The 19,519-nt window shown below is 43.0% G+C and overlaps 1 protein-coding gene across 4 annotated transcripts in view; it reads left to right on the forward strand.

Moving 5' to 3' along the window:
* Window positions 1-18,606, forward strand: part of ipcef1 (interaction protein for cytohesin exchange factors 1) — a 157,120-nt gene extending 138,514 nt beyond the window's left edge. For 3 of the 4 annotated variants that reach the window (XM_072581044.1, XM_072581046.1, XM_072581045.1), the window contains exons 10-11: window positions 6,841-7,028; window positions 17,790-18,606. In XM_072581044.1, coding sequence (XP_072437145.1) covers window positions 6,841-7,028; window positions 17,790-17,990 — 389 coding nt within the window. In that variant the 3' untranslated portion in view covers window positions 17,991-18,606. Of the gene's footprint in view, window positions 1-1,744; window positions 1,959-6,840; window positions 7,029-17,789 lie in introns of those variants that run through there. The other variant, XM_072581047.1, reaches the window with a different exon arrangement.
* Window positions 18,607-19,519: the final 913 nt, after the last annotated feature.

Here is a 19,519-nt window from a genome sequence, read left to right on the forward strand (position 1 = left end):
GGGATATGTTCAATACATGATTACAGATCACAAGGAAACAGCACTTAAATGGAAACCCAACTCCTTCAAGTCTGTGCTCTAGGTACATAAAAATACGTAGAAGTTACAACACAGAAAGCTGCCATTTGGCCCAACCAGTCAATTTTGGTGTATTTTGTTGTCATGCCCCTTCATTTATCTTTGTTTATTCACTGATCTAATTGAATCTTGACAGTTTACTCAGGTGCTCAACCTTACATGGAAGTATAAAGGGTCAAAGAAATCAGTAAGGTCTGGGAAGTGGTCAGATGGAAGCCAGTCTAGCAGCCAGGAGGAAGAACCCAGGAGGTCATAGTGCAGGATCTTTGAAGATGGTCTCAACAATTGGAAGGGTCAAGGTAGATTAATGGAGTCCTGGGATGGAGAGGACGATAGAACATCAGAAATGCAACGTGGCGAGAAGGAAAAGAGAAGGGCTGCAATCCACCCATGGGAGACCGAAGCATTCTTCAAGGGGTCTGAATGAAAGTGATCCTGCATGTCCAGGCTAATAAGCAGTGCTGAAAATGGTACATATTTATGGAGACCAAAGCTCCCATCTTTTCTTTGCTGCTGGTTTTCTGTTTCCAAGAAATCCATACTATGAAATTTCATTTTAAATCAAGCTCAAAGTTGCACTGTGGAAGTCTGATTTAAGTATAGTAATAATGTTTCCCACCAGGTTAGGGTTTGGGACAGAATTTGAGTATTTGATGGCTTATCCCTGCCCCGACCCACATTCCCTCTCCTGCGTGTCAACAGAGGTAATGTATATTTCAGCCATAGCTTCTGTCTCAACCACTAGCACTTGAAGTACATTCCACAGCCCCTCAATTCTCTAGGTCTAAATATTTGCCAGACTAGAGAACCTCTCCATCATGGCAAAGGTTGTCAGAAGTGGTTTGAAATTGCATCCCACCCCTAAGAGTGGCACCTATCATTTTGCAGGGATAGGAATGGAATTAGCTCAGGATTCGTTCAATTGCAGTTTATGGATATAGGTGGTTATTTAAGTCATAGTTGCTTCAGGTCCTTGGTGATTTTGGTGAAGTAACTGCCTGAAATCTGAGGTAGAAATTGCAGGAGTGGTGAGTTAATTTTTGGATCTGATCCCAGGATATCTTTGGGGCTGGTAATGTGCTGGTTAGTGGCTTTAAAGTTCTCTTTGCATTGTAAGAATTAGACATGTTTGTGAGTAAACAATCTATAAGCTGTGATGTTTGTTTTTTTTTTATTTCATGTTTTTCTGACCTATGGTTATACTATGTATAACTGTAATGTAACCCTTTTGTTTCTTCATGTTTCTATTCTGTAACTAAGGATTGTATCTAGGTACTCTGTACCAAAGGTGGCACTGCGTGTTGTTGACATTGCTACATTGTAACTAATCTTGTATCTGAAGAAGCTGTACCTAGGTACCTTTGTACCTAAGATGCAGCTGTAAATGGTGACTTATAAACTTTTCACTGTACTCATTTGAGTACATGTGATGATAAAGCTAATTCAATTCAAATCAATTCAGTTCAATTCAATAAACTCATTGGAAATAGCAAACCTGTCAAAGAACTATGCAAGCTAGAATGTTAAATAAACCTTTCTAACCTGTCAAAAGGCCCTTTCAATGCTATCAAGGCATTTAGAATTCCAAATCCATCGATCTTTATCAAAGGTCTAGAGTTTACAAAATATACATTTCCATTTCACTCTATTTCTGTGTATAATGCAGAAGACGCAGGATCAGTTCATTCCGAAAAGGAAGAAAGATCCCAGGAGGAGACATGGGCGGCCGTGGCTGACAAGGGAAGTAAAGAAACATATAAGGTTAAAAGAGAAAAAGTATAACTTAGCGAAGATAAGCGGGAAAACGGAGGACTGGGAAGCTTTTAAAGAACAACAGAGGATTAGTAAGAAGGAAATACGCAGAGAAAAAATGAGGTACGAAGGTAAACTGGCCAAGAATATAAAGGAGGATAGTAAAAGCTTTTTTAGGTATGTCCAAGGCAAAAAAATGGTTAGGACAAAAATTGGGCCCTTGAAGACAGAAGCAGGGGAATATATTACTGGGAACGAAGAAATGGCAGAGGAATTAAATGGGTACTTCAGATCTGTGTTCACTGGGGAAGACACAAGCAATCTCCCTGAGGTAACAGTGGCTGAAGGACCTGAACTTAAGGGAATTTCTATTTGCCAGGATTTGGTGTTGGAGAGACTGTTAGGTCTGAAGGTTGATAAGTCTCCGGGACCTGATGGCCTGCATCCCAGGGTACTGAAGGAGGTGGCTCGGGAAATCGTGGATGCTCTGGTGATTATTTTCCAGAGTTCAATAGAATCGGGGTTGGTTCCTGAGGATTGGAGGGCGGCTAATGTTGTGCCACTTTTTAAGAAGGGTGGGCGGGAGAAAGCAGGAAATTATAGACCAGTTAGTCTGACCTCAGTGGTGGGAAAGATGCTGGAGTCTATTATAAAGGATGAAATTACGGCACATCTGGATAATAGTAACAGGATAGGACAGAGTCAGCATGGATTTATGAAGGGGAAATCATGCTTGACTAATCTTCTTGAATTTTTTGAGGATGTAACTCGGAAGATGGACGAGGGAGATCCAGTGGATGTAGTGTACCTGGACTTTCAGAAAGCTTTTGATAAAGTCCCACACAAGAGGTTAGTGAGTAAAATTAGGGCGCACGGGATTGGGGGCAAAGTACTAGATTGGATAGAGAATTGGTTGGCTAATAGGAAACAAAGGGTAGTGATTAACGGCTCCATTTCGAAATGGCAGGCAGTGACCAGTGGGGTACCGCAGGGATCCGTGCTGGGACCGCAGCTTTTTACAATATATGTAAATGATATAGAAGATGGTATCAGCAATAACATTAGCAAATTTGCTGATGACACAAAGCTAGGTGGTAGGGTGAAATGTGATGAGGATGTTAGGGGATTACAGGGTGACCTGGACAAGTTAGGTGAGTGGGCAGATGCATGGCAGATGCAGTTTAATGTGGATAAATGTCTGGTTATCCACTTTGGTGGCAAGAACAGGAAGGCAGATTACTACCTCAATGGTATCAAATTAGGTAAAGGGGCTGTTCAGAGAGATCTGGGTGTTCTTGTCCACCAGTCAATGAAGGCAAGCATGCAGGTACAGCAGGTCGTGAAGAAGGCTAATAGCATGCTGGCCTTCATAACAAGAGGGATTGAGTATAGAAGCAAAGAGGTGCTTCTGCAGCTGTACAGGGCCCTGGTGAGACCACACCTGGAGTACTGTGTACAGTTCTGGTCTCCAAATTTGAGGAAAGACATTCTGGCTATTGAGGGAGTGCAGCGTAGGTTCACGAGGTCAATTCCTGGAATGGCAGGATTGCCTTACACGGAAAGACTGAAGCGACTGGGCTTGTATACCCTTGAGTTTAGAAGACTGAGAGGGGATCTGATTGAAACATATAGGCTTATGAAAGGACTGGACACTCTGGCAGGAGGGAACATATTTCCGTTGATGGGGGAGTGCCGAACCAGAGGACACAACTTAAAAATACGGGGTAGACCATTTAGGACAGAGATGAGGAGAAACTACTTCACCCAGAGAGTGGTGGCTGTGTGGAATGCTCTGCCCCAGAGGGCAGTGGAGGCCCAGTCTCTGGATTCTTTTAAGAAAGAATTGGATAGAGCTCTTAAAGATAGTGGAGTCAAGGGGTATGGAGATAAGGCTGGAACAGGATACTGATTAGGAATGATCAGCCATGATCATATTGAATGGCGGTGCAGGCTCGAAGGGCAGAATGGCCTACTCCTGCATCTATTGTCTATTGTCTATTGTCTATTGTCTATTAACATACTGAAGAAATTTGAATGCATTAAATAGATGTTTAATATTGCATGTTTTACACAATGTAGTGATGTTTGCAAAACTTATTTAAGAGAACATCTTTCCATCTATACGTGGGCTGAGGTCTGTCCATTCTACATATTCGGTGGGTTGGTATCGTAAGTGCAATGGAAAAGGTTGTTTAGTGGCATTGTATAGCATGAGTTGACACTAGGTTGGTACAGAGGCACAAATAGGAATGGAGATAAGAGAACAGTGAAGTTTGTAAGAAGTGTTTTATGGATTTATCTTTATTTTTCAATTTTGAATAAACTGCCACTATTAAGTGAACTGTTTTACAGCTCCAGCTGATTGTAGAATAGAAATATTTGTTTTCACAAATGATTAATTATTTAAGTGTAATATACATACTCATAACATAAGTCATTAATTAATTAAATGAAATACATTTTTAATAAGTGATTTGTTGGAAGATAATGTGTTGACTTTTTCATCAATAAGTCTTTCTTTTAAATAGTAAAGACAAATAGACAACTTTATTTCATGTCAACACAGTTCTGCCCACTATGGGTACTAAGTCAGTTGGCATTAAAGGGTAAGGGCACAGGGTGTTGGATGGGGACATGGATTGGCAATATGTTGGCATGGGGACTATTAAGAACCTTGGGTTGATAGATGGCCATAGTTGGTGAAGGGATATAAGGGATTAAAGGTGTTGGATAGAGAGCCTAGAGTGACATTTGGAGTATGAGGTGCCATGGAGTTGGGTAGCCTTCTGTACAGCCCAACTCTGCACTGGCAGCCTCTGCACACATTCCAGAGGAAAGAATTGCAACACAGCTTGCCTCCCAGGGAACTCCACCTCCCCAGTGGAAAAATCTGACCTTCCTGGCCACTTTTTCCCAGTTCAGGTTTGTGGAGCCTAGAAATGTCCCAATTAATTAGAGAAAATCCAGGCCATTATTTGCATTTCCTCATATCCCAGGGAACCTGCTTTATACCCTCCCTAATTCCTCTGTCTTTCCCATAGTGTAGAATCCTCCCCACTTTTCCAAGATGGCAGTGGCCTAGGACACTTCAGCTGGAGCTCATCCACTCCATTTGTTCTTTTTTTCTTTTTTTCCTCTTTTGTGTTTTTTTCTCTTTCTTCTTTCTTGGTGACATTCTGAACTCCTGGCCTAGTGCCAACTCAGTGTGGGGGCTTCCTCGCCTAGCTTGGTGGTCTCTTGGCCTGTGTGGCTGTCTTGTCCTGGCGTGGTGGCCCAGTGTGGCGATATCTCAGTGGTTCAGCCTGCTGGTCTGTGAGCAGTCTATAGCAATCTTTCAGCTGAGCATGGCCTTGGTGTGGACCTCCAGCCTGGAGGTGATTCCAGAATGGTCTCCCAGCTTCGACAGCCTTGAGGTGAAGCCTGGTATAGTCTGGAGTCAAAGCCTGGTGTGAAATGGAGGCTATGTACCAGAATGCACTGGGTTGAAAGGATTGAAATTTTTATTTCTCTGGTTTCTAATTTATCCCTATGATCTATATGTCTGACTTTTATTTCTTTATATTTCGATTTCTTTTCCTAAGTACTTGTACTGAATAATCTGTATCTAGGTACTTTGTATCTAAGATGGCGCCAAAGGTGTCAACCTGTAAGCTTTTCACTAGACTTATTTGAGTACAGAGGTAAAAACAATGACTGCAGATGCTGGAAACCAGATTCTGGATTAGTGGTGCTGGAAGAGCACAGCAGTTCAGGCAGCATTCAGGTAGCTTCAAAATCGACGTTTCGGGCGAAAGCCCTTCATCAGGAATAAAAATTATTTGAGTACATGTAACAATAAAGCTAATTCAATTCATCCCAGCAGGGTCATTTTTTAAATTGATGTCTTATAATTAATATTATACGCGCCCATCATTTACATACGTTATTGCCTCCGGACTCTTCAACTTGAAGCTTTATGATTATTGCACTTAACAGTTTTAAACAAGAAAAATATAAATATTATGAATCCTGAATCTTGGTAAGGATGCACTTTCAACACTACTGATAAACCACAGTCCTTTATTTCTGGAGACAGTTTCAGCATATTCCATTTAGTGTGTTTAGTATTTTTCATGCACATATATGACTGGCTAGATATGTTTCAGAACCGCTTTTACATTGCTCCAACTATGTCCATTAATTGTAAACTTTAGGAAAAATATCCACTTGTCCCAGCATAATTCCATTTCATGTATAATATAGTCAATTGCTTTTTGAAGGAAAATCAGTGGAATGTTTTTAAGGTGAACTCACATTCATTGGAAGTATAGGTGGGAATGCAATCATGATATGGAATGATTTGGAAGTGCCGGTGTTGGACTGGAGTGTACAAAGTTAAAAATCACACAACACCAGGCTATAGTCCAACAGGTTTAATTGTAAGCACACTAGCATTTGGAGCGACGCTGAAGGAGCATTGCTCCGAAAGCTAGTGTGCTTCCAATTAAACCTGTTGGACTATAACCTGGTGTGTGATTTTTAACATGATATGGAATGTACTGTCGAGAAGAATGGTGGATAAGGTTCAATCAGAAGTTTCAAAAGAAAACTGGATAAACAGTTGAAATTAAATATTTGAAGGTTTATTGGAAAAATAGTTAGCAAGTAGGTTGAATTGAATAGATCTTGCAAAGAGCTGGTACAAGCATAATAGTTTAAATGGCCACCTTGTAAGTCTCTGATTTCACACAAGAACTTTAACAGCCTTCTGAGATAAAAGAGACACCATTCACTCCTATTATTGGACAGACTGCAAAGCAAGGATGTAGAACATCAGTAAATATTCTTCCTGGTATATCGTAGCATCCAGTACAACATTCAAGAGTATGCAATTAATTTGCTTTATTACAGTGATCAGTAATGTAATTCAGGAACTATTCTAATGAACATTCTATTTATTTAAATGTGCATTAATGCAAAAGTTCACGAAGATGAGAATGCCATTTAACATTTTCTTTGCCTGTCTTTCAGAACAACCACAAAATTCTGATGAAATGGAACAGTTATACAAATCCTTAGAGCAAGCCAGTCTTTCACCTATTGGAAAACGTCGGCTTTCATCAAGAAAGGACTACAGGAGATCCTTTATAAAACGTAGCAATAATCCTATTGTGAATGAAAGATTGCACAAATTCAGGACTTTGAACAGTACTTTGAAGGTATAAGTATATCAGTTTCTGTTTGTATCTTTTGAGAAAACATAATTGCTTATGGGGTAGGTGTTGGTGTAGTGTTAACATGACATAAGCCCAGGTAAAAACAATGACTGCAGATGCTGGAAACCAGATTCTGGATTAGTGGTGCTGGAAGAGCACAGCAGTTCAGGCAGCATCCAAGTAGCTTCAAAATCGACGTTTCGGGAAAAAGCCCTTCATCGGGAATAAAGGCAGTGAGCCTGAAGCGTGGAGAGATAAGCTAGAGGAGGGTGGGGCTGGGGAGAAAGTAGTATAGAGTACAATGGGTGAGTGGGGGAGGAGATGAAGGTGAAAGGTCAGGGAGGAGAGGGTGGAGTAGATAGGAGGAAAAGGAGATAGACACAAAGGACAAGTCTGGACAAGTCATGGGGACAGTGCTGAGCTGGAAGTTTAGAACTAGGGTGAGGTGGAGGAAGGGCGGCACGGTGGCACAGTGGTTAGCACTGCTGCCTCACAGCACCAGAGACCTGGGTTCAATTCCCGCCTCAGGAGACTGACTGTGTGGAGTTTGCACGTTCTCCCCGTGTCTGCGTGGGTTTCCTCCGGGTGCTCCGGTTTCCTCCCACAGTCCAAAGATGTGCACGTCAGGTGAATTGGCCATGCTAAATTGTCCGTAGTGTTAGGTAAGGGGTAAATGTAGGGGTATGGGTGGTTTGCGCTTCGGCGGGTCGGTGTGGACTTGTTGGGCCGAAGGGCCTGTTTCCACACTGTAAAGTAATCTAATCTAATCTAAAAAAGGGGAAATGAGGAAACTGTTGAAGTCCACATTGATGCCCTGGGGTTGAAGTGTTCCGAGGCAGAAGATGAGGCGTTCTTCCTCCAGGCGTCTGGTGGTGAGGGAGCGGCTGTGAAGGAGGCCCAGGACCTCCATGTCCTCGGCAGAGTGGGAGGGGGAGTTGAAATGTTGGGCCATGGGGCGGTGTGGTTGATTGGTGCGGTGTCCTGGAGATGTTCCCTAAAGCGTTCTGCTAGGAGGCGCCCAGTCTCCCCAATGTAGAGGAGACTGCATCGGGAGCAACAGATACAATAAATGTTATTAGTGGATGTGCAAGTAAAACTTTGATGGATGTGGAAGGCTCCTTTAGGGCTTTGGATAGAGGTGAGGGAGGAGATGTGGGCGCAGGTTTTACAGTTCCTGCGGTGGCAGGGGAAAGTGCCGGGATTGGAGGGTGGGTTGTAGGGGGGCGTGGACCTGACCAGGTAGTCACGGAGGGAACGGTCTTTGCGGAAGGCGGAAAGGGGTGGGGAGGGAAATATATTCCTAGTGGTGGGGTCTGTTTGGAGGTGGCGAAAATGTCGGCGGATGATTTGGTTTATGTGAAGGTTGGTAGGGTGAAGGTGAGCACCAGGGGCGTTCTGTCCTTGTTACGGTTGGAGGGGTGGGGTCTGAGGGCGGAGGTGCGGGATGTAGACGAGATGCATTGGAGGGCATCTTTAACCACGTGGGAAGGGAAATTGCGGTCTCTAAAGAAGGAGGCCATCTGGTGTGTTCTGTGGTGGAACTGGTCCTCCTGGGAGCAGATACGGCGGAGGTGGAGGAATTCGGAATACGGGATGGCATTTTTGCAAGAGGTGGGGTGGGAAGAGGTGTAATCCAGGTAGCTGTGGCAGTCGGTGGGTTTGTAAAAAATGTCAGTGTCAAGTCGGTCGTCACTAATGGAGATGGAGAGGTCCAGGAAGGGGAGGGAGGTGTCAGAGATGGTCCAGGTAAATTTAAGGTCAGGGTAGAATGTGTTGGTGAAGTTGATGAATTGCTCAACCTCCTCGCGGGAGCACGAGGTGGCGCCAATGCAGTCAACAATGTAGCGGAGGAAGAGGTGGGGAGTGGTGCCGGTATAATTATGGAAGATCAACTGCTCTACATAGCCAACAAAGAGACAGGCATAGCTGGGGCCCATATGCATGCCCATGGCTACCCCTTTGGTCTGGAGGAAGTGGGAGGATTCAAAGGAGAAATTGTTAAGGGTGAGGACTAGTTCGGCCAAACGAATGAGAGTGTCGGTGGAAGGGTACTGTTGGGGACGTCTGGAGAGGAAATAAAAGAGGGCTTGGAGGCCCTGGTCATGGCGGATGGAGGTGTAGAGGGATTGGATATCCATGGTGAAGATGAGGCATTGGGGGCCAGGGAAACGGAAGTCTTGGAGGAGGTGGAGGGTGTGGGTGGTGTCTCGAACGTATGTGGGGAGTTCCTGGACTAGGAGGGATAGGACAGTGTCGAGGTAGGTAGAGATGAGTTCAGTGGGGCAGGAGCATGCTGAGACAATGGGTCGGCCAGGGTGGTCAGGCTTGTGGATCTTGGGAAGGAGGTAGAACCGGGCAGTGTGGGGTTCCCGAACTATCAGGTTGGAAGCTGTGGGTGGGAGATCTCCTGAAGTGATGAGGTTCTGTATGGTCTGGGAGATGATGGTTTGGTGATGGGGGGTGGGGTCATGGTCAAGGGGGCAGTAGGAAGAGGTGTCCGAGTTGATGTTTGGCTTCAGCGGTGTAGTGGTCAGTGCGCCAGACTACCACTGCGCCCCCTTTATCCGCTGGCTTGATGGTGAGGTTGGGATTGGAGCAGAGGGATTGGAGGGATGCGTGTTGTGAGGGTGAGACCTTCCACCCTACCAACCTTCGCATAAACCAAATCATCTGCCGACATTTCCGTCACCTCCAAACAGACCCCACCACCAGGGATATATTTCCCTCCCCACCCCTTTCCGCCTTCCGCAAAGACCGTTCCCTCCGTGACTACCTGGTCAGGTCCACACCCCCCTACAACCAACCCTCCAATCCTGGCACTTTCCCCTGCCACCGCAGGAACTGTAAAACCTGCGCCCACACCTCCTCCCTCACCTCTACCCAAGGCCCTAAAGGAGCCTTTCACATCCATCAAAGTTTTACTTGCACATCCACTAATATCATTTATTGTATCCGGTGCTCCTGATGCGGTCTCCTCTACATTGGGGAGACTGGGCGCCTCCTAGCAGAACGCTTTAGGGAACATCTCCGGGACACCGGACCAATCAACCACACCGCCCCGTGGCCCAACATTTCAACTCCCCCTCCCACTCTGCCGAGGACATGGAGGTCCTGGGCCTCCTTCACAGCCACTCCCTCACCACCAGACGCCTGGAGGAAGAACACCTCATCTTCTGCCTCGGAACACTTCAACCCCAGGGCATCAATGTGGACTTCAACAGTTTCCTCATTTCCCCTTCCTCCACCTCACCCTAGTTCTAAACTTCCAGCTCAGCACTGTCCCCATGACTTGTCCGGACTTGTCCTACGTGCCTATCTCCTTTTCCTCCTACCCACTCCACCCTCTCCTCCCTGACCTATCACCTTCATCCCCTCCCCCACTCACCCATTATACTCTATGCTACTTTCTCCCCACCCCCACCCTCCTCTAGCTTATCTCTCCACGCTTCAGGCTCACTGCCTTTATTCCTGATGAAGGCCTCTTCCCGAAACGTCGATTTTGAAGCTACTTGGATGCTGCCTGAACTGCTGTGCACTTCCAGCACCACTAATCCAGAATGACATAAGCCCAGGCTAACCTTTGAGGGTCAAAGCCAAACATAGTACTGTGGAAATTAAAATTCATTTAATCCTATCATTATTTATGAATTAATATAAATTGGTCTCAGTGATAGTGACCATCATTGGTCTGGCCTGCCTCATCTCGACACCCATAGCAGTATGGTTGAACTTAATTGTCTTCTGAATTCAGTTTGAGGACAATTAAGGATGGTTAACAATTGCTGTCTTGCCCATAATACCCACATCCCATAAAAAATAATGATGAAAAAACAGCCACTACATAATTAGGTAATCATGGAATTTCAAAAAATGGAACATCCAGACATAATCATAAAATGTAAATAAAAGTTTCATAACCAAATGATGATCCATCATGCAGAATTCAAAATTTCAATGAAGTGTAGCAGATCTTTGCATTTTAACAGACCATGACCAACATAATAGGAAAGGAATCAAGCAACATCAATTAATATGAAATCTAAAATGAATTTATTTGTTGAATCCAACAAACTATGTTTTGTATCTGTACAGTTTTCTTGTTGTTAAGGTCTAGCTCCAGATATGCTGGCTCTCTATTGAAGAATTTCATCATGAACTCTATTGTGGGTACATATTGAATATTTATGACATGCTTTGGTTACAAGTAGTAAATTACTAGTGAGCCCCTCTCAAACCAAGCATGAGGTCAACTCTTTAAGCTTATTTTTAACAGGACATCATATTCAATTTGTACATACTAAAATAAATGCCTGACATCAAAAATAGGAAATCATAAGAAGGAGCAATTTTACATTTAGTGTTAGATGAGGTCTATTAAGTGTATTCAACTGGTCAATATTGTTTCCTACCAACAGCAGGGAGAGACTGACCTGCCAATTTTAGACCATCCTCTCCCTCATTAAAAATACCGAAGCATGGACATCCTCAGAATAACTTTGAACAATGTTTCCAAGTTTATTGTCTGTTGCTGAGTTCTTATCTCAATATTTTGTTTTCCTTATAGCATATGCAATTAAATAGAAAATAGGTTGGTCTTAATTTTTGATAACAGATTTGTCACTTCTATCATCATGTACTAACAAGCTTATACTTGCTGGTTTTCCATTGCAGCACAAAGCAGGTATCATCCAGTTGTTTTTAAAGTGAACCTGGAAACCAGTACCAACATCTCCCCTCTGAATGATTCCTCCCCATCTGGCTACATCTTCCAGCATTTGCCTTGTCAAGATCATTACAGTATTGGGTTAGGTGCTTAGTTCTTTAGCACTTGCTCCTCCTTGAAGCATAACAACATACAAAATAGGACCAGGAGTAAACCTTTTGAGCCCAATGCACCATTCAATGAGATTAGATTCCCTACAGTGTGGAATCAGGCCCTTCGGCCCAACTAGTCTACACCAACCCTCTGAAGAGTAACCCACCCAGACCCATTCCCCCTAACTAATGCACCTAACTCTATGGGCAATTTAGCATGACCAATTCACTTAATCTGCACATCTTTGGACTGGGAGAAAACCGGAGCACCCGGAGAAAACCCACACAGACACGGGAGAACGTGCAAACTTCACACAAACAGTCACCCAAGGCTGGAATTGAACCCCGGGTCCCTGGCGCTGTGAGGCAGCAGTGCTAACCATTGAACCACCGTGCCGCCCTTCATGGCTGATCTTTCACCACTACACAATTTCCTGTACTATACATGTACCAAGTAGAAATCTATTGATCTCAGTCTTGAACATAATGAATGACTGAACATTTAGAGCCTTCCAGGACAGAGAATTCCAAATATCCACCACACTCTAAATGAAGAAAGTCCTTCTCATTTCAATCATAAATGGGTCTGCCCCTTATTCAGACATCACACCCCCTTGTTCTAGACCACCCTGACAAGGGAAACATCCTCTTGCATCTACCCTGTAATTCCTTGTAAAAAAAATGTATGTTTGAATGAAATCTCCTCTCATTCTTCTAAATCCCAGAGAATATAGATCCAGTTTATTTAATCTTTGCTCATAGTACAATTTGTCCATCCCAGGGATTAGTTTAGTAAACCTTCCTTGTATTTCAAGTACATCACTCCTTGGATGAGGAGATACAATGCTCCAAGTGTGGTCTCATCAAAGCTTTATACAATTGCTCCTATACTCAAATCCTACACTAATGAACACCAACATGCTATTTGCCTTCATAATTGTTTCCTGTACCTGCATGTTCACTTTCAGTGGCTCATGAACAAGGAAATCCTTTGAAGTTGAACATTTCCCCAGCTGTCACCACTTTAGAAATACTCTGTATTTTTGTTTTCCTACCAATGTGGATAATCTCACATTTCTCCCTATTGCAATCTACGTGATAAATGTTTGCCCACTCACTTATCCTCTCCAAATCCCCTTGAAGCATGTTTGTATTCTCACCACTCACCCACCTAGTTTTGTGCCACTTGAAAATTTGAAACAGTTATATTTAATTCTACATTTAAATCATTGATATAGATTGTAAATAGCCAGGGCCCACCTGGCACACCACTAGTCACAACCTGCCAACTTGATTTATTCCTCCTCAACATTTTATGTACTTTGACCAATTTTCAATCCATGCCATTGTATTCTACCTAACCTCATGTGCTCTAATTTTATTTACTAACCTCTTGTGTGGGACTTTATAAAAAGCCTTTTGAAAATCTTAAGTATATAACTTCTACTGGTTACACTTTGTCTACTCTGCTGGGCCTTTCTCAGTATTTACTTCAGAGTTTGAGGAATTGTGAACAGTGTTGAAGTGTTTGTAAGTATCAACAAAGACTACCTGAAGAAGTTCTGTAGTGACGTCCTAGGATTGGATGATTATTCTTCAACCACCACAACCATTTTCCAGAAATATGATTCCAACCAGTGGAGTGTTTTTCCCTGTTTCCCATTGCCTTTGATTTTGCTTGGGATCCTTAATGCCAATATTGATCAAATGCTGCCTTAATTTCCAGGAAGTCATCTCACCATTTGAGTTCAGCTTTTTTGACATGTTTTAACCAAAGCTGTAATGAGATCAAGAGCTGAATATCCCTGGTGGTCCTTAAATGGAGCATCAGTGAGCAGGTAATTGTTGACAAGTGTCACTTCATAGCACTGTCAACAACCCCTTCCCATCGCTATGATGACGACTGAGAGGAGAACAATGGAGCTGTAATTGGTCTAGTTGGATTTGTGCTGCTTTTTATGGACAGAAAATGCCTAGACAATTTTCAATATTGCTAAGTAAATGCCAATATTATAGCTGTACTGGAATAGCCAGACGAGAGGCATGATGAATTTTGGAGTGCAAGTGTTTAACACTAGCAGTTGGGAAGATCAACCACGCTTGTCTGAACTCCTCCCCATTGCGAAATGACACTGCTTATCCAACATCCCAATTCTGCAGAAGCACAAGTTCCGACCAATTAAATATTGAGAAGTTATTGTTTTCAGTTGACAACCCAAACTCCATTCCCTAGCTACTGGCTCCATTGTTTCCCAAACAACAAGCTGAGATTTAGCCAGTCTGTTCACTACCTTGAATCCGAGATGAGCTTCTGACCATATTTTCATGCTATCATTAAGACTACATGTTTACACCTCCTTAACACTGCCTGACTTTATTTCTGTCACTACTCTTTGATAGCTGCACACAGAGGGAGCCAAACATTAGAGATATTGATTGAACATGGACAAAGATGTCATCATGATCTAATGCCATGTGTTTGCATTGTGCCTCCTACTTCCAGCTGGTGCAGTAGACTATCAGCACAGACTTTCATCCGTGCAGCCGCAACTGTGGCCATGAGGTGATACTGGATGTAATGATCTGTTTAGTGCTTATACAAAGAGACTAACAACCACGTGAGATTAACATCAGGAATATTTATAAAGAAACTGAGAGTGACAAACTAGCCTTTTTCACCTGTGCCATAGTGTCCTCAATAGGTTTTCTTCTTCTTCTCCATCCAACTCCCTGATTCCACAGCTCAAGTGAAGGTAGCCTGCTCTCTTGTCGCGCCTTTTGACCCTGATAAGTTTGATGGGGTGACCCTGAAGACATTTCTGCATACCCACTGCAGCAGTCCTAGTCTTCCTCTGTGAGGGCCAGGATTCTTTCCTCGTAGAGGATGAAGACAGAGATTTTGAGCATTCCTCCACCTATATGGACTCTCTCTGCCGTTATGGTCTGTCTTCTCCTGCAATGAGAACAATGGGGCCAATTAGTGAGATGACCATGAGTGGCAAAGCTGTTAATGCTGGTGCATATGGGAGAAAGATAGTAAGATGCACCTAAAGTCTGAGGTGGCACAATGGGTCTGCAGGGTCAGTGGCATGAGGTTTGTGGGGAAGGAAGTGCAGGAAAATGAGGTGGAGTGAGGGACCATGTGCATGTAATAACACTGCAGAGCATAAGCCTTGGTGGAAGATGGGTGCAGTAACCAAGATAGATTGAGTGTGAGACAGCAGACACAAGAGTGGAGAAGAGAAGATCATTGACTTTCTTTCTGCATTGTTGGCCATTCCTCCACACCCTATAAATGGGACTCTCACCTGAGTGGCGACCTCAGTCAAGGCTGGCGGGGTTTGGTGGTGCAGACTCCTCTGTCAGCCATCCAGGAAAAAGACTCCTCTGTACCACCCTCCAGGTCACTGTTGGAAAATCATGGTGCTATCTTCCCCTTCACCAATATTTTTAGATTCTGTCAAGGAGCAGGGCAGCTCCGGAATGCCAAGGCACAACCAGGTGTACAATGGGCTTTTAAACATGATGTGGGTGCAAGGAATGCTGGTGTTTTGATCCAGTATCAACTGATGACATGAGATACATCATAGGAGCTGGTAGGTAATTCATGAGAAGAGTTTGATAAGTTAAGGTGAGAAATTTCATGAGGCTTCACAACAAAAACTCTTCCAGAAATCTCACCAGTACTCTGATCTAGCCAAAAGAAGAGGAAGACTTTTAGATTAGATTAGATTAGATTAGATTACTTACAGTGTGGAAACAGGCCCTTCGGCCCAACAAGTCCACACCGCCCCGCCGAAGCGCAACCCACCCATACCCCTACATCTACCCCTTACCTAACACTACGGGCAATTTTAGCATGGCCAATTCACCTGACCTGCACATCTGTGGACTGTGGGAGGAAACCGGAGCACCCGGAGGAAACCCACGCAGACACGGGGAGAACGTGCAAACTCCACACAGTTAGTCGCCTGAGGCAGGAATTGAACCCGGGTCTCTGTCGCTGTGAGGCAGCAGTGCTAACCACTGTGCCACCGTGCCGCCCACTTAGCACGTGATGTCAATTGTCTTCATAGAAACACAAAATCAGAAAGGAAGGAACCCCAGAGTAGACCAATCAACCCCTCAAGCTTGCTCGTGACTGATCATGGAGTCCAATAAACTAATTCTACCCTTTCTCTATGTCCCTTAATTCTTCAGCCACAAAAGCTATTTTAACCTCCTCCTTGAAAACACAATGTTTTGGCCTCAACCACTTACTGTGAATTCCACAAGCTGATCACTCTCCAAATGAAGAAATTTCTCCTCATCTCAATCCTAAAAGGTTTACCCCTTGTCATTAAACTGTGCACACAGCCATCCACCCCCACCCTGGTTCTGGACTCCCACACCATTGGGAACATCTTTCCTGTACCTAAGCTGACTAGACCTATTAGAACTTTATAGGTCTCTATGAGATCCACTTTATTTTTCTAAACTCCAGTGAATACAATCCTGACCAATTCAATCTCTCCTCATGCATCAGTCCTGTCATTCCAGAAATAATTTGCTAAACCTTCGCTTCACTCCTCTTTAGCAAGAACAGATAAGGAGACCAAACAACACACAGTATTTTTTCAGGTGTGGTCTCACCAATGTCCTGTATAGTTGCAGCAAGATCTCCTTGATCCTGTGCTCAAATCCTCATGCAGTGAAGGCCAACATGCCTTCAATATTGCCTGCTGCATCTGTGCACATACTTTCAGCATCTAGTGCATGAGGCCACCCCAGTCTTGCTAACTATTCCTCTCTCCCAATTTACAGCCATTCAAATGATAATCTGCCTGCCTAAGTTTGTGGAAAACCTAATTTATACTGCTTCTCCCATGCATTTTCACATTCACTTAACCTGTCCAAATCACATTGCAATATCTTGGCATCCTCCTCACAGCTCACCCTTCCACAAAGCTTTGTGTTATCTGTAAATGTTGAGATATTACATTTAGTTCCCTCATCTAAATTATTCACATATACCAGGAGGGGCTGGGATCTACTCAATAATGCTACCACTGTTTTCCAAGAGTTCTGCTATAAAATCCTTGATGACAGATTCTAGTATCTTCTACTACTAATTATGGACTCACGGGTCTATAAATCTCTGTTTTCTCTCCAACTGCCTTTCCAAATTTTTTAATGAACTACCCTCCAATTTGCAGGAACTGATCTAGAGTCTAAAGAATCTTTGAAGATGGACATCAATGCATCCATTATTTCTAGGGCCACTTACTCAAGTACTCTGCGATGTAGATTATCAGGTCCTGTAGATTGTCAGCCTTCAATCCCATCAATTTCTCCAACACCTTTTTTCTACTTTTTTGATATTAAACTCCATAATATGTGCTGATCTAGTAGATGGGTTTTCTAAACAAATTGTCCATTTGCAAAGGGAGGTTTTGTATGTAGGATGTACCTTTCTACTGCTACTATCCCATAAGCAAGGACTTGCATCCTTCCAAACTGAATTCTTTTATGGATCTAATGAGAACTTCGATAGCCAGGTAAAATCTGAGATGTATTCAGCAGGTTTACCCTTGCACTCTTATTGGGCAAAAGTGAGGACTGCAGATGCTGGAAACCAGAGTTTAGATTAGAGTGGTGCTGGAAAAGCACAGCAGGTCAGGCAGCATCCAAGGAGCAGGAAAATCGACGTTTCAGGCAAAAGCCCTTCATCAGGAATGGAGCTCTTTTATTACTTAGCAAACTGTTTTGAAAGGACAGCCCTGCCCTCTTTGGGAATTAAATTTTATTCAAATGTAAGAAAATCCATGTGTCAAATATGCTTGCCTTAAAGAGAAATGCACTTACAGGATCTGGTATAATAGTGTAAATTATTTTTACAGTGGCTAAACATGGTTGTCTGGATCATGGTAGTTATGGTTGATTTTTCTTTCTTTCCTCTGCATTAACTAGGCCAAAGAAGCAGACTTGGCCGTCATAAACCAACTCTTGGAAAGTTCGCACTTAACCTCAGAGAACTTCAGACAGTGGAAGGAAGATTACTCGTTGTTGATGCAGGATATCTGCAAAACATACCAACCTAAAATCTATCCTGATAATAAAAATATTGCTTTGGAGGATCAGCCAACATCCTATATAGAAACAGACATTTAAGAGTTGAGAATAACTTCACCAAATTATGGTACTTAATTGCCTTAGTCAAGCTTTACATCTTCATGAAGCACTAAGAGGCATTGGACTTCCAATCTGCTGATACTTCGAGCACAATGAAGGCCATCAAAAGATTAATAGTAACTGGTGTGTTTAGAAATAAACATGTAAAGTCCTTTTTGTCTACAGTAAAGGACTTACAAATGATTATTTAACTTATGCACTATTGCACTGATAGGTGTGAGTTACTGTTTTATTTGTAAGTATAAAAGATTCACGGGTGTGTGGTTGAGGACGTTCTCCAGGTGAAATACAATTGTGCATTCACATATTCTATTTTTGTGAGATTTTATTTATTCTGCATTCAGTGTTGGGCTTCAAACGGTCACAGCTATTGAAACTCATTTTCACACAGCATAATATTTGATATGTGTGAAATTTCATTAAAGGAAATGTGAAAATATTGATAATTTCTCAACTATAGACCAATTGGTGCATTCAATTCATTCAAAGCAAACTTTGTAATTTGTACAGATGTGAACAAAGCTTACATTTACATTATATTTTAATTGTACTAATCAAAGCTGTGTCATAAAACAGAATAAACTGTAAAATTTTTTTTTTGGCTAGTTTCCATGTTCTGTATGTTCTATCTCCATACAAACCAACATAAGGCTGTGTGTACTCATCCCCTTCCCCAGTAGACATAGACTTATTGATTGTGTGTATTCAGAACCCTTTCCCAACAGGTATAGATTGTGCTAAGCTGTGTGCACTGTGCAATTATGCTGTGATAAAAATGATGAGAATATATTTGCCTGTGACTTTCATCTGATTAACTCAATAGTAGGAATATCTTTAGTTGGCTAATTGTGTACAATATGAACTCTACCCACACCAGACCACCCCCTCCCATTTTGAACCACTGTGCATTCAGTGAAGCTGCAAATGCAAAGAAAATTCTAAAAGTGGTGTGTGTTACATTTCAGGCCCTCTTGTCTACCTTCTATCTCCCCCGTCACCCACACATACCTCTACCGCCATCACTCACACACTCCTCCCATCCACCCTCATCACTCTTGAGCCACCCAACATAACCATTCCTACCCCCTTGGTTACCTTTGAAACTTCCTGTTACCCTGGAACTGTAAACAATAACTGCCACAAGCCATCTCTCCCCTACATTCCCACATTTCTGATTGTTCCAATATGGAGTTCAACCTGGATAAATATGAAGTGATTCATTTTGGAAGGTCAAATTTGAATGCTAAATACAGGACTAAAGACAGGATTCTTGGCAATGTGGAGGAACAGTGGGATCTTGGGGCCCATGTACATAGATCCCTAAAGTTGCCACCCAATTTGATAGAGTTGTTAAGAAGGCATTTGGTGTTTTGGCTTTCATAAATGGTGGGATTGAGTTTAATAGCCATGAGGTTTTGCTGTAGCTCTAGAAAACCCTGGTTAGACCATACTTGGAATATTGTATCCTGTTCTGGTCGAATGAGGATGCTTTTGAGAGGGTGCAGAGG

This window comes from Chiloscyllium punctatum, chromosome 11, assembly GCF_047496795.1.
Source record: "Chiloscyllium punctatum isolate Juve2018m chromosome 11, sChiPun1.3, whole genome shotgun sequence".
NCBI lineage: Eukaryota > Metazoa > Chordata > Chondrichthyes > Orectolobiformes > Hemiscylliidae > Chiloscyllium > Chiloscyllium punctatum.